We start from the raw sequence: 15,687 nt of genomic DNA on the forward strand, positions 1-15,687 counted from the left end.
CCAAACTGAAGGAGCAGCCCTTATCTGGGACAAACTTTACTCATGGTGGAGAGAAAAGCAAGAGAGCAGAAACCCTTAAGGGCTCTTAAAGCTTTTGCTCAGACAAGACAATCATCCAGTCTGCTTACATGCCATTGACCTCTAGAGAAGTCACATGGCCACTCCTAATGTCCGAGGGGCGGGGATGCTTCTTCACTCACTGCAAGGAGTAATAATTGTGAATACTTGGGAACAAGAATAAGTCCACTACAGTGTTTCACTCAGCTTCAAACTGAAATCTTTCAAATTACAGAAGATATATATAGGCTTGTCTACAAAGCATTATTCTAGTTTTCTCCATGTATGATCTACAGTATATATTAAAATATATTTTGAAAATTACATAAATTGGCTTACACATGAGTTAAGAAGATTACCCTGGAAGCAATACATGTGAAGAGATTATGGCTTGTTACAAATGCATTGCAAAAATTTTAGTTTATATATGTGATGGTTGATTTTGTATGTTGACTTGACTGGGCAGTAGATGTCCAGAATTAAACATTGTTCCAGGTGTATCTTTGGAGATGGTTCTGTGAGATTAGCATTTGAATCTGTGGACTCAGTAAAGTAGATTGCCCTCCCCGGTGTGGGCAGGCATCATCCATTCCCTTGATGGCTTGAATGGAACAAAAGACCGAGGAAGGAGGAATTTGCCCCCGTGTTCCTGCCTTATTACTTGAGCTAGATAACTCATCTTCTCCTACCCTGAGACTGGGATTTACACCATGGGCTCCCCTGGTTCTCAGTCCTTTGGGACTGAATTACACCTCTGGCTTTCCTAGGTCTCCAGCTTGTAGACAGCAGATTATGAGGCTTCTCAGCCTCCCTAATTTGTGAGCCAATTCTTCATAATAGATCATTTATCATTAGTTTCTCTGGAAAACCCAGACTAATACAGTGTAGCCGCAGAGGAGATAATGAAGACTCTGGAACCGCTAAGAAGAATGAAGTTACAGAAAAAATGAAGAATCTGTTCACTCCTTTGGAGCTTTCCTGTACTTATTGTAGTTTGATTTATTTATATGTTACTCTAAATCTGTAACATATGGCATAAACACATAAATAATGATATTAAAAGTTGAGAATATTCGCAGTTCACTAAAAGCTATCTTGAGAATGTTGCACTGAAACCCATTCCTGTTCTGAGCATGGAGTTCAGTTAACATCAATTTCTTAAGGTAAAGGACAGAGCAGCCTCTCTGCAGAAGGCCCACCTGCTGGTGGTCTCAAGGCCTTGCTGATTTTGGTGCTTTCCCAGTGAAGGAGAGAACAGGGCTGGGGCACTTACTCCGAGATGGCTTCCTCATCACCTCACTGCCCACACATTTCCCAGCCAGCTAGGTGAGATATTGTGGTAGAGTGGCTAAAATGTTCCCTGAAAGGTAGTGTTAAGAACTCATTTTTAATGTAGTGAGGCTTCCAGGGAAGAGGCAGACTTAGATTTTCAAGTCAGTAAATATGACTGTGGAAGGAGGTGTCCTACCCCAGATTTGAAGATGGAAAAGCAGAGAGAAGTTGTGTCTGGTGTTACTGGAGATTCCTGCTTTCTCCTGGTCCTCACAGCTTGAGGATATCCTGCAGTCACTTTTTCAAGGCAACCTCACCCCTGAACCAGGTGTAGGCACAGTGCTGATGTGCTGGCAGTGGACAATAGTTCGAGGAAGACCTGACCCTGCTTCTGACTTATAACATAAAGGACTCATTGTGTTAGTGAGGGGACATGAGACAGATGAAGAAAGGCAGGTGCCTCAGCACTTGGGACAGGGGCCACATGACAGAGACCAGTAACAGGAGTTGCCTAGGTTGTGCGTCACAAAAGAGCCATTGGCTGTGCCAGCACCTTTGGCAAGAAGAGTCTGTGATCCACCCTGATATAAGGGTTTAAGGGGAGGTGAAGGAAATTGTCCATACCTTCTCCACAGTTCTACCTTGGGCTGGAGACCTGAGAAATGCCTGCTCTCTGTACCTCCACAGACTGTTCTTCACTTAGCATTGGCTCTGGAGGCTGGGGAAGAATAAACCGATGGGGAGATGGAGATGGGATTTTTGGCATGAATTCGAACCACAAACTGTCAGCAAATCTTAACCAGATCACTTGGGTATCATGAAACATAGAAATGAGAGGGACGTACCACACGAACAGATATGGTATGGTGCACATGAGATAATAGATGGAGAACTGTGTTGAGCTTTTTAGAAGAACGATTTTATGTAAACTGTCTGTGTTGCCTGTTACCTTATTATTTCTTGGATTTCATTTTCATATACTTCAAAGGAATGGATATTAGCCAAGCATAGGACAAAATTATACTGGCCCATTTTGGCTTATTGTAACCACAAAGCCAGTAAATTACGATTTTCTTTCTTTTTTTTTTTTTTTCTGAGATGGAGTCTTGATCTGTCATTCAGGCTGGAGTGCAGTGGTGCCATCTTGGCTCACTGCAACTTCTGCTTCCCAGGTTCAAGCGATTCTTCTGCCTCAGCCTCCCAAGGAGCTGGGATTATAGGCGTATGCCACCATGCCCAGCTAATTTTTGTATTTTTAATGGAGATGGGGCTTTACCATGCTGGCCAGGCTTGTTTTGAACTCCTGACCTTGTGATCTGCCTACCTCGGCCTCCCGAAGTTCTGGGATTACGGGCATGAGCCACTGTGCCCGGCCAGTTATGATTTTTCAATAGATACTTAGCAAATAGCTTGATACCTGGTTTGTTGCATAGAATTTATTGTTCCATTACCACAGTGCCAGCTACTTACCTCTCATAACTGCTTTCTAACATATTGTATGCCTTATTCTTAAAGTATCTACTGTTGATTTACTAATTTATGTATTTATAGAAGGCTATCAATGTATTATTATTTGTAATTCATCTTCTATTTGTCTAGTCTAGGACATCAGCTGAGGTTCTTTGGACTGTTTTACTTATTCCATAGTTACAGCACCAAGTTTCTGGTAGGCTCCCTAGCTCACTATTCCAAATCCTAAACCCTTGTTCTCTTTGACTTCCTAGGATCAATAGCTTTAGAACCAACTGATCAATTATAGATGCTCTTAATTACAAATAACAGAAGCAGCTTAAACAGTAGAGAAAATTTATTACCTTGCCTAACCAGAAGTCTCCAAAGTGAGTTGTTCTAGAGTTGGTTAACTTGGGTGGCTTATCAATATTCTCTGGGTTCTAGTTCTTTCTCTTTATCCCACCATTCTCAGTGTGGTTGGCTTTCATAGTCAGGCTTGTCCTCTTGTGGTTGCCAGGATGGCTGTAACACGACCACGTATCCCGCCTTCATACAACAGTAACCAAACTCCAGAAAAGGCAAAAGAGACATATGGCATGTCACGCCTCCCTTTTTTTGTCTTTTATATGAGTAGGGAAATATTTCCTACAAGATTCCAGCAGACTTCTCTTATATCTCATTGGTGTTAGAAAAATTTCAAAAAACATGGAAGAGACAAAATATATTACTGGATATTTTTTCATTGCAGTGCTAGACTTAACTTTCTATTATCTGGGCTACTTTATAACTCTGTGGAGGCAGAAGCACACTTGAAAATTTTTGTCCAGTAGTGATGCAAATAGTTTCTACTGTGATCACCAGGGCTATATCCCTGGTGATTATGGTTTATGGCCTTGTTAGGCACTAACCAGTTTTGTATCTAACTTAGCAATTATATTTCCCTGCCACATTCACTCCCTATTCCCCCCACTTCCTTTACCTAACAGCTCTGAGGAGGGCTGAGGCTCCCCAGAGGCTCATGGGGTTCTGATGTCAAGGGAGAAGAGGAGGAGAATGGCTATTGGGTAGGCATTTAACAGTTCCTGCCATACCAAGAGGACCCCAAGAGTGGGCACGGAGAAGGCCAGATTTCATTTAACACTCTTAGTAAATACTGTTGTTCTCTTTTTAGATCAGTAAGAAGTTAGCAACATACTCACGTACAGCACGAGTCTAGGTATTGTGGGAATGTAAGAAGGCAGTAGAAAATAGTGATTAAATAGCAAAGTTTTTATAGATTAACAGACCTACATGAGAATAGTGGTTTATAGAGTCAAACAGATCTAAGTTTGTACTAATAGGCTATACAATATTGGGCAAGTTATTTGGCCTTTCTAGGCCTTGATTTTCTCATCTCCAGATTGGGCCTAAAAGTTAAAAAATAGGAATATAGTGCTTGGGATTATAGCTTCTGGGGTTACTGACCTCAAGATGAGGTGGCCTAGTGTTGCATTGTTTAGTTTTGTTCTTCCCTTTTCCCTCTACTCTTTGAAACACAGAGGCTAAAGATTATCTGAATTAGAAGAAATTCCCACTATCTTGTCCAGTTCTTCACTTTATATGCTGATTTTATAGGCCCAGTTGAGTTTGTGCCTATTTGAGTCCTATAAAGTAAATGATTTGAACTTTATGAGTGACTTTTCTTTTAAATATGTCTTAGAATTTGGAGCTTTATTCGGTAGTTGAATAAAGCTGGATGGTTGATACAGCTAGTGCTCGACTTACGACCACGATTGGGACCGGCAGACCGGTCGTAACACGATTTGGTCGTAAGTTGAGTAGGCTATATGTACAGTTGAAATGGTGCACGCGGAGATGGTAGTGCTGCCGGAAGCTGGTCTGCACTGTCGTATGCCCAGCTGGGCAATGTTTGCGCTGCCATACGTGAAGCAGTCGTGGCTAGCAATTGTGGTCGTAAAGTCGAATGGCCGTAAGTTGCATAGGTCGTAAGTCGATCAATACCTGTATCTGAACACTTTACAAAGGCAACATTATTACACTTGTATTATCATTAATTCTAGTGGTAAAAATTATTTTTATAATTGATATTTCTGATTTTAATTAATAATAGTATTATTAATTGGGTGGGCATATATCTGAGAGTGATCATTTACTGAGAGAGATGTTTCCTTAAGACCAGGTGAATGTCTTTATTGGTAATTGTTTACAATTATAAATAATTTCTTAGTAAGGTGACAATGGTTAGGTTTCGCTTCTGCCATCTCTTACAGTTGCTTATGTACTTAAAAAAAAATCTCTCTAGTCTGAGTGTAAGCATTATGAGATACATAACCCTGTCTCATGAATTTTTATCTCTCTCACATTATGTAGTATAGCACATAGAATCTAGTTGGCACTTAGTAATTGCCTTTAAGATTAATGAATGAGTCCCACTAGATAGTATTCATCTTTGTACCAAGGATAATGTTTTAAAAACCAACATGCATTTATTGAGCATCTACTGTGAGTAAAAAATTGTGAGGAGGAAGAGACGATATTAATAGAAATGTGGCTCAAGCATTTTATTTAATCATTTATCTACTGAAGGAGATTTTTATTGCTTTCAAGTTTTGACAATTATGAATAAAGCTGCTATAAACTTCATTGCACAGGTTTTTGTGTGGACATAGTTTTTAACTTTTTTGACAGTGTTTTCTTGCAGAGCAGAAATTTTTCATTTTAATAAATTCTAGCTCATCAGTTCTTTCATGGATTGTGCCTTTGGTGTTATATTTAAAAAGTCATCACCAAACTCAAAATCATCTAGACTTTCTTACATATCATTTTATAGCAGTTTTACAGTTTTACATTTTACATTTTTTAGGCCTGTGATTCATTTTTGCAAAGGATGTAGGGTCTGTGTCTAGATTCATCCATTGTATGTGAATGCCCAGTTGTTCCAGCACCATTTGTTGAAAAGACTGTTTTTGTTCCATTGCATGGCCTTTGCTTCTTTGTCAAAGATCAGTTGACTGTATTTCTGCAGTTTTGTTTCTGGGCTCTCTATTCTGTTTTATCGATCTGTCTTTTTTTCCTCCATAATACCATACTGTCTTAATTATTGTACTTCATAGAAAGTCTTGACATCAGATAGTATCAGTCCTCCAAAATCATTGTTCTTTTTCAACATTGTGTTACTATTATGGATCTTTTGCCTTTCCATACAAATTTTAGAATCTGTTTACCAATGTCCACAAAATAACTTCCTGGGATTTTGATTGGGGTTGCATTGTATCTATTGATGAATTTGGAAAGAATCCATGTCTTGACAATATTGAGTCTGTCTATCCATGAAGATGGATTATTTTTCCATTTATTTCGTTTTATGATTTTTTTTTCATCAGAATTGTGTAGTTTTCCTCATATAGATCTTGTATATATTTTATTGGATTTATACCTAAGTGTTTCATTTTTGGGGTACTAATGCAAATATATTTTGTTTTAAATTTCAAATTCTACTTGTTAGTTGCTGGTATATAGGAAAGCAATTGATTTTTGTATATCAACCTTGTGTTCTGTAATATTGCTATAATTGCTTGTTAGTTCTAGGAGGTTTTCTTAATTGATTCTTTTGGATTTTCTACTTAGGTGATAATGTCATCTGTGAACAGAGAGAATGTTTTTTCTTTTCCCATCTCTATGATATTTTTTGTTGTTCTTTTTTTTTCTTATATTTTATTGCGCGTTAGGGTCTGGGGTACACGTGCAAAACATGCGGCATTGTTGCATAGGTACATACATGGCAATGTGGTTTGCTGCCTCCATCCCCCTGTCACCTATATCTGGCATTTCTCTCCCTGTTATCCCTCCCCAACCTCCCTACCCCCCACTGTCCCTCCCCTCTTCCTCTACAACAGACCCCAGTGTGTGATGCTCCCCTCCCTGTGTCCATGTGTTCTCATTGTTCAACACCCACCTATGAGTGAGAACATGTGGTGTTTGATTTTCTGTTCTTGTGTCAGTTTGCTGAGAATGATGGTTTCCAGATTCATCCATGTCCCTACAGAGGACATGAACTCATCATTTTTTATGGCTATATAGTATTCCATGGTGTATATGTGCCACATTTTCCTTGTCCAGTCTATCATCGATGGGCATTTGGGTTGGTTCCAGGTCTTTGCTGCTGTAAACAGTGCCACAGTGAACATACATGTGCATGTGTCTTTATAATAGAATGATTTATAATCCTTTGAATATATACCCAGTAATGGGATTGCTGGATCAAATGGGTTTCTATTTCTAGGTCCTTGAGGAATCGCCACACTGTCTTCCACAATGGTTGAACTAATTTACACTCCTACCAACAGTGTAAAAGTGTTCCTGTTTCTCTACATCCTCTCCAGCATCTGTTGTCTCCAGATTTTTTAATGATTGCCATTCTAACTGGTGTGAGATAGTATCTCAATGTGGTTTTGATTTGCATTTCTCTATACTGTTTACACTTTTTTCTTGTTTTAATTAATTAGCTAGAACTTTCAGTATAATGTGGAAAAGAAATGATTAGAGGGGACATTTTTGCCTTGTTTCTGATCTCAGCAGAAAAGCTTCAGAGTTCTCACCGTAAAGTGTGATGTTAACTGTAGGTTTGTGATAAATACTCTCCATTTCTAGTTTATCAAAGTTATTATCATGAATGGGTATTGGATTTTGTCAATTGCTTTTTCTGCATCTATTGACATTTTCATGTGATTTTTCTTCTTTGGTCTGTTGATATGATGGATTACATCAATTGACTTTCAAATGTTGAACCAGCCTTGCATACCTAGTATAAATCCCACTTGGTTGTGGTATATAATTCTCTTGACACAATGTTGGATTTTTTTTTTTTTTTTTTGAAACTGCATCTCGCTCTGTCATCCAGGCTGGAATGCAGTGGGGTGATCTTGGCTCACTGTTACCTCTGTCTCCCAGGTTCAAGCAATTCCCCTGCCTCAGCCTCCCTAGTAGCTGGGATTATAGGCATGTGCCCCATGCCCAGCTAATTTTTGTATTTTTAGTAGAGACAGGGTTTTGCCATGTTCTCCAGGCTGTTCTTGAACTCCTGACATCAGGTGATTTGCCCACCTCAGGCTTTCAAAGTGCTTAGACCACAGGAATGAGCCACTGTGCCTGGCCTACAATGTTGGATTTGATTTGCTAATATTTTATTGAGGATTTTTGCATCTAATGTTTTTGTTTGGCTTTAACATTAGGATGATGCTGAAATCTTAAAATGAGTTAGAAAGTATTTCCTCTGCTTCTATTTTCTGAAATAGATTATAAATATTTGGTGTAATTTCTTCCTTCAGTATTTGGCGGAATTCACCAGTGAACCCATCTGGGCCTGGTGTTTTTTTATTTGGAAATGTATTAATTATGGATTCAATTTATTTAATGAATATGGGCCTATTCTGATTGCCTATTTCTTCTTGTGTGGTTTTTTTGTAGCTTGTGACTTTGAAGGAATTGGTTCTTTTAATCTAGGTTATCAAATTTGTTATTATAGATTGTTCATACTGTTGCTTTTTTATTCTTTCAATGTCCACAGAATCTGTAGTGATGTCCTTTCTTTCATTTTTGACTTTAATAGTTTTTGTCTTCTATCTTTTTATTTTAGTTAGCCAGGCTAGAGACTTGTTGATTTTATTGATCTTTTTGAAGATCCATATTTTGTTTTTATTGATATTCTCAATTGGTTTCTTGTTTTCAATTTTATTATTTCCGCTGTACTATTTCTCCTTACTTTGGATTTGTTTTCTTTTCTAGTTTTCTATGATGGAAGCTTAGATAACTGATTTTAGTTCTTTCTTTTTTTCTAACATATACATTCAGTGCCATAAATTTCCCTGTAAGCACTGCTTTTGCTAATATTGTACAAATTTTGTTAAAGTGTGTTTTTATTTTCATTCAGTTCAAAATATTTTAAAATTTCTCTTGAGATTTCTTTTTTGTTATTGAGAAGTATATAGCTTTATATTCACATATTATGGGATGGATTTTCCAGTTATCTTTCTGTTATTAATTTCTAATGTGATTTCATTTTGATATGAGAGCAGAAGGTTTCTCTTCTTTCAAATTTGTTGAGGTGTATTTTATAGCCTAGAATTATTTTAACTTTCTTTTTGAATAATTCCCAGGGAATTTTTCTCATTTTTATGTGAGCTTAACTGTGCATATGTGAAGATTATTATTTGTATACTTTATTTAGCATCTTAGTTTTTTATGTAAAGATTTTCAAGTTTTCTAGTTCTTCGTAATTCCATAAAATAAAGGTCTTAACTGATATAATTTACATTACTGGCTTATAGTAAGATTTAATAAATGTTACTTTTTTTTTTTTTTTTTTTTTTTGAGATGAGTCTCACTCTGTACCCAGGCTGGAGTGCAGTGGCACAATCTTGGCTCACTGCAACATCTGCCTCCAGGTTCAAGCTATTCTCCTGCCTCAGCCTCCATGCCCAACTAATTTACTTTTTTTTTTTAGTAGAGATGGGGTTTCACCATCTTGGCCAGGTTGGTCTTGAGCTCTTGACCTCTTGATCCACCCGCCATGGCCTCCCAAAGTGCTGGGATTACAGGCATGAACCACCACGCCCAGCCAATGTTACCTATTCTTAAATATTATCAACAACATTATTATTTTCACAAGTATACAAAACTTGGACATTTGGGTATAATAGATTACAAACTGGTCTATCTATTGAGGAAATGGTTACTGGATATAACACTGTGTAGATTATTTTACAAAAACATAATAAAATATGGCCTATTAAAATAATTGAAAGCATATCACCCTTCTTCTAACTACATGTTCCCAGCCCTTTAAAATCTTTATTTTAAAACTTCTGTTTCCTCAGGGAAACTGGAAAGTGTTGTGACTTTGTAGCTGTTAAACATTGAAAGATATATCTATGGGTGTATATATTTATGTGTAAATTATATGCAACAATGTTATTTACATGCAGATTTAAAATGTTATATTCTGCATGAAGTTGTCTATCTTTTTTCCCTTTTGTAGGAGGATACTTCATCGAGACTTAAAATCAAAGAATGTATTTCTGAAAAATAATCTACTTAAAATTGGTAAGATTTTTAAAAATGTGTATATTTTAGATTTTGTCATCTCAAATTGAAGTAAATGGTACACAGAAGTGTTAGAGTAATCACTGGTTTATTTAAATTCCTCAATATTTTAAGTATGCATGCTGCTGAAACAAACACTAAATTCTCAGGTTTCTTACCTGATGGGCCCAACAAAACCTAATTATTTTGTTTCTCAATATCTGATATAAATTGAAATATACAAATTTACTACATATTTGATAGCTTTTCAAGTATATGTTGAGTTCCCTGCATCATGCCAGGTACTTGACAAGGTTTTAAGAATCATTTACTGGTTTGATTAATTATTACAGGTTTCTTATTTATATTATTTCATCACAAGCAATAAGGAGTTATCATAGATAATTAAAATGTTGATATAATGGCTTTATTAACCTTTAGTTCTTCAGAACTGTACCTCTCCTTATAACAGCTACTAGATCGTCTAATCATGGTGGGGTGTTCTTGGGGAAGGAAGGAATAAAGGAATAAAAGCATGCAACTAGTTAGGCAGGTGTAAAGAAGCGGATTCAAATTTTTATAGTCGTGTTCTTGAATAGTCTCGGATCTTTTCTTTTAAACTCTCCTTTATTGTAAATTTAAGAACAAATTCTTCTCCCCTCAGGTGAAATTGTATATCATCTTATTCAGTTTTTCCAGAATTATTCTGTTTGCCATTATTCAGACTTGAAACAGATTTTATATCAAGTTTTCTAGTTTCCCGTAATTCCAGAAATAAAGAATTTTAGCTTACATAATTCACTTTTCTGGCTCAAGTCTTCCTTCTCCTGTAAAACTTATGTTTTAAAGGTATTTACCAGCATTGTATAATTTAAGATGTATTACTTTTCTTTCCTGTTAAAATGGTATAAACCATTGCATAATAAAATGGTCACTTTAGGCACTCATTCAGTTGTTAATTTCCAGGGCTAATTTTTTGTTGGCTTAAAGTATTCATAAGAATTAATTATTATTTCAAGGAGATTTTGGAGTTTCTCGACTCCTAATGGGATCCTGTGACCTGGCCACAACTTTAACTGGAACTCCCCATTATATGAGTCCTGAGGCTCTGAAACACCAAGGCTATGACACAAAGTCGGACATCTGGTGAGTGGGCTGTGGGCTAGATTCTTCATCTGCTGCCCTGAAAGAATGGTACATTTTGTCTTTCAGCTCATTTACTTACTCCATACATTTCCTTTATCCGTTTGACATGAATCATTCTGTGACCAGAGTAAAAGAAGGTCTTTTGCATTTAGAACTTGATATATTTCACTAAACTAGCTTCAAAAATTCACTTTATTCATTGATTAATTGGTTGGTTTTGGATTTTTAGTTCTTGAATTACAAGGAAAAGCTCTTAAGGTACCATAGGCATTAAATTTATATGTATTTCTGTTAACCTATTAAAGTATTTGTAACCCTAATTACCATACTTATTCTATTTTAAGGTTAACTTCAATCTCTGTGGAGAATGTACAGCGTTTCTATGTTTTTTTGGTTACTTTTAAGAATTTTACTAGAGATACTGGTTTTAAGGATAAACTTTTAAAATTTCTAGATTTTCAGTGATAAATGATCTGAGATGTCTCAGTTTCTCTGAGCTCTTATGTCAGAGGAATTTCTCCTTGCTTGTTATGGAACCAGGTGAAATCTCACTGCAGAAGCCATGCAGAAAATTGTGTTCAGTATGTCCTAGTGTAAGTGACAGAACCTATTTCTTTTCCTTTGAAGAGGAATCTTATTATATAATTTTCTGCTTGTTAAGTGTTGAAAGAACAATCTAGCTGAGGGCTTGTTAATTAAGTAAATAATTATTATATGCAAATCAACAAATAGTTCTGAGCTTTCAAAGAAAAACAGTGTAGGCTGGGCACGGTGGCTCACACCTGTAATCCCAACACTTTGGGGGGCTGTGGTGGGCAGATCATGAGGTCAAGAGATCGAGACCACACTGGCCAACATGGTGAAACCCCGTCTCTACTAAAAAAAATACAAAAATTAGCTGGGCATGGTGGCACACACCTGTAGTCCCAGCTACTCGAGAGGCCGAGGCAGGAGAATCGCTTGAACCCAGGAGGCGGAGTTGCGGTGAGCCAAGATCGTGCCATTGCACTCCAGCCTGGGCAACAAGAATGAAACTCTGTCTCAAAAAAAAAACAAACCAAAAAAAACAAAGACAAGCAGTGTGAAAGATGTGTTCACTTCATTCTTCTAAAGAAGACAAAGTAGAAAATTACATTTTCTCTGGTTAGGGAAAAGTGAACCACAACAGGGGGTATGGCTTAGGATTTTCACGAGGGCCGTTATCTGTTCTTTGTTCTTATGCCTACCAAATGGGAGCAAACATTGTCAAGATTAGGTCTGGCTATGGCAATTCCCCATGAATCTTGTCCTTTCAATTCAGTCTTAGAATCGTTCATTTCTAAATTATTCACTGGGTTTTTTCATCATTGGCTTACTTCTGCCCTGAAGGTCTTTTCCAGTTTACCTATCGTCTTCCCTCTTCTTTCCTCCTGACCCCCTTAACTACCACATCCAAAAGAAAAAGAAAAACCAAACCAGACAAAACCAAACATCACAAAGGTATGTTTAGAGGAATAACTAATGAGTTCCTTTAAATTTTGCGTTATTGAGCATCTACTATTTGCCCAAGACTGTAATATCCCTTAGGATATTACAGTCTTGGGCAAAGCAAAAGTGATGTAAAGCAAAAGTGATAGGATTCCTGCCTATCAGGAGAAATCTTGCTTCTTTTGGAATCCCTTTCTCTATTGTGAGAAATCAAATTTGGGCTTTGCTTCAGATTGAATTTCAATTATGTACCTGTATATCTCTTCACATTTAATTTTTAAATTAATATTATAGACATTTTAAAATAGATTCAAATATATTTCTTTATAGTTCAAGGTTATATGGTATCTCAGGAAGATGTTATGTCATTTGAATTATGAGTAAGTTAATTTACAAAGCCTATCATTTAAGTTTTGGGAATTATATGTAACAAACCTGGATCCTTTTGACAGGCATCTATATCTGCCTGCCAGATCAGATAACTATCTCCTGGGAAATGGAGGCAGCAGAACCCACAGAGAGGAGAGGAAAGCATAGAGTGTTTGTCTCAGTTATGTCAGTGTTATTTCTTTTTAAAAAAATTGCTACTACTATTACATATATAGTTATGGGATATCAGACAGTATTGCTGTATTTTAGGATTACAAAAATGTCTGACTCAAGAAAAAAAAAACAAAACAGCCGAAACCTCCAAAATAGATACATGCAGGAGTTTAATGTGTTTCTCTGAGCATTAGGTTAGCTCTCCTTGCAGAGATTAACTTTTCAGCAAGTACAAGCTTAGGATTCATCATCCTGACCCCTAATAACCACCTTATTGTGGATGTAGTAATTACACTGGTTGTATCAGAATCAAAATGGGCTTATCTGGTAATGAAATTTCTATTGCCAAACCTAAAATAGAAAAAATAAGAGAGAACTATTAATTATAGTGGCAGATACATACGTGTAAGGAGTAATTTTTCGAAGACACTCTTAGAAAAATTAGATTGAATGAGGTTGAGAACCTGTCTGTGAATCTTAGTGTGTAGCATCTGTTTATTGTGGAATTTTTTTTTAGGATTGGAAACATTTGTGAATAATTGACAGGTGTTTTGTTTTAGCACTGCTAGCTATACATATATTTATAATGCTTAAAGGAGAATTGGCTTAATACTGATTATGTTTTCATCTGTTAATGTTTGCCCATTCCACAATCTGTTAAACTTTTCTGGCTTCATTTATTTATAGCATTCAGTACAGGAAGTCCTTCTCTTGAAAGTGGGTTGGGTTCCAAAAGTTTATAAAAGTTATTTGCAAAGTTAGGATAATTAGGTTTACCGAGGACAATGCTTTGATCACAGCTGATTGTATAAGCAATTGTTGAATACTTTTATACCCACAGGAGGAATACAAATATGAGCTGGATTCCTAGGCCAGCTTATTAAATTGATTTAAACTTTGAATAGTTAGAGTATATTATTTTGGTAGGAGAAACAAATAAAGGACAATATTATTTGAATAATGGTACTGCAATTAAACAGAAAGAAAACAAAATTTCACTCTTGGCCTTATTTATTTTGTTATGAGAAGCCAACGAGATGGCTCTTTCATCTTGTAGCCCCATATTTTTTGGACGATTTAAGTAAAGTTAACAGTGGCAGGAATATTGGCATCATCAGAGTGTCCTGTGACGCTCTCAGGGTTTTTCTGATGTGGGGCAGAAGTAGGTTGGGTAGGGGACAAAGAATGAATCTAGTTCATGCCCCATATTGGACTTAGGCTTTAGTGATCTTGGGACAGAAGTGTCAGACAAGGGTTAGCTATGGGTAGTAGAAAATAGAGGAGAACCAGCACCTGCCTGACCTGCCAGGACCAAGAAAGTATCCTCACAGAACCTTTCCAGGGTGGACAGGGAAGGGGTGGGGACAACAGCCTATTTTTTGGAGAATTACAGTACAACTTGGCAGCATTTCCTGAAACTAAAATGGGGCTATCTAGTAGCTGGCAGCCAACAGCGTCATTGGCTGCTTCTTGGTAAAGAAAACTCTGGAGGAAAAGAATTCATTTTTTTTTTCACTTGCCCCTGACCTAGGAAGTTCTTAAATGGGTTCAAAGCAAACTGTTGACCAGGGAGTGCTTTCCTAGGGAAAAAGCACTGGTGTCAGTATTATCATCCAATAGAAGCTTGGGTGAGAAAACATTTCAGTCAGGTGAAGTATATGAGCATTTATATATTTTTCTAATGACCAGCATGAAATGATTGATACAAACTCTGTAGATAGTGCTAATTTGGCCTGATGAATTTTAAAAGGGCTCATAACATAGCTAATAAATCCTTGTTAAATTTTTATTGATGGAAGAGGGCAGTACAAAATGGGTGAATAAGGGCCCCATCGATCATGCCCCTCCCTAGGAACACCAGGTTTAAAAAAAGTTACATATTTAATTTTTGTGGGTATACAGTAGGTATATATATTTATGGGGTACATGAAATGTTTTGATATAGGCATGCAATTCATAATAACCACATCATGGAAAATGTGGTATCCTTCCCCTCAAACATTTATCCTTTGAGGAAGACCAAGTTTTACAACTATCTACACAAAGGGATTACCTTCATAGGAACCAAAAATCAGGTACCAGCTCAGCCACAGTGGTGTAGAGGACCAAGTGAGATCTTGGGATCCCTGATTCTGTGCCTTAGCTCTTGGATAGCATTTCTGGACCTTCCGTGGTCCAGAAGGGAGCCCACAACCCTGAGGGGTGAGTTCCAGGCCTGGTGGTATTCACCAAGCTGAAGGAGGAGTCGTTGGGCCTTAATTGAGCATCAGTGGTAGCTTGAGAGTATTCCCTGTAGTGGTGGTGGCCATGGGGTGAAGCTCCTCTGCACATAGAAAGGGGAAGGGGAGAGTGAGAAGGACTGTGCCATGTGCTTTGAGTGCCAGCACAGCCACAGTAGAATAGAACACCATGCAGATTTCTAAGGCTTCTAACTCCCGTCCCTGGCTCTGGGAGAGCATCTCTGGATCTGCCTGGGACCTAGGAAACTCATACCCCTCAAGGAAAGGAGACAAACCTGGCTGGCTTCATAGTCTGCTGATTGTAGAGCTCCAGGGCCTTGAGCAAACATAGATAATAGGAAGTGGTTACATGGGGCCTTGGGTGAGACCTGGTGCTGTGCTGGCTTCCAGTCTGAACCAGTGCATTCCCAGTAGTGGTGACCAAAGGAGT

The 15,687-nt window shown here is 37.5% G+C and overlaps 1 protein-coding gene across 5 annotated transcripts in view; it reads left to right on the forward strand.

Moving 5' to 3' along the window:
- The window catches only part of NEK11 (NIMA related kinase 11), a 314,403-nt gene that overhangs the window by 85,917 nt on the left and 212,799 nt on the right, over positions 1-15,687 (forward strand). For all 5 annotated transcript variants that reach the window (XM_017510167.2, XM_037731926.1, XM_037731928.1 and 2 more), the window contains 2 exons: positions 9,818-9,882; positions 10,881-11,007. In XM_017510167.2, coding sequence (XP_017365656.1) covers positions 9,818-9,882; positions 10,881-11,007 — 192 coding nt within the window. The remainder of the gene's footprint in view (positions 1-9,817; positions 9,883-10,880; positions 11,008-15,687) is intronic.

This window comes from Cebus imitator, unplaced genomic scaffold (assembly GCF_001604975.1).
Source record: "Cebus imitator isolate Cc_AM_T3 unplaced genomic scaffold, Cebus_imitator-1.0 Scaffold432, whole genome shotgun sequence".
Taxonomy (NCBI): domain Eukaryota; kingdom Metazoa; phylum Chordata; class Mammalia; order Primates; family Cebidae; genus Cebus; species Cebus imitator.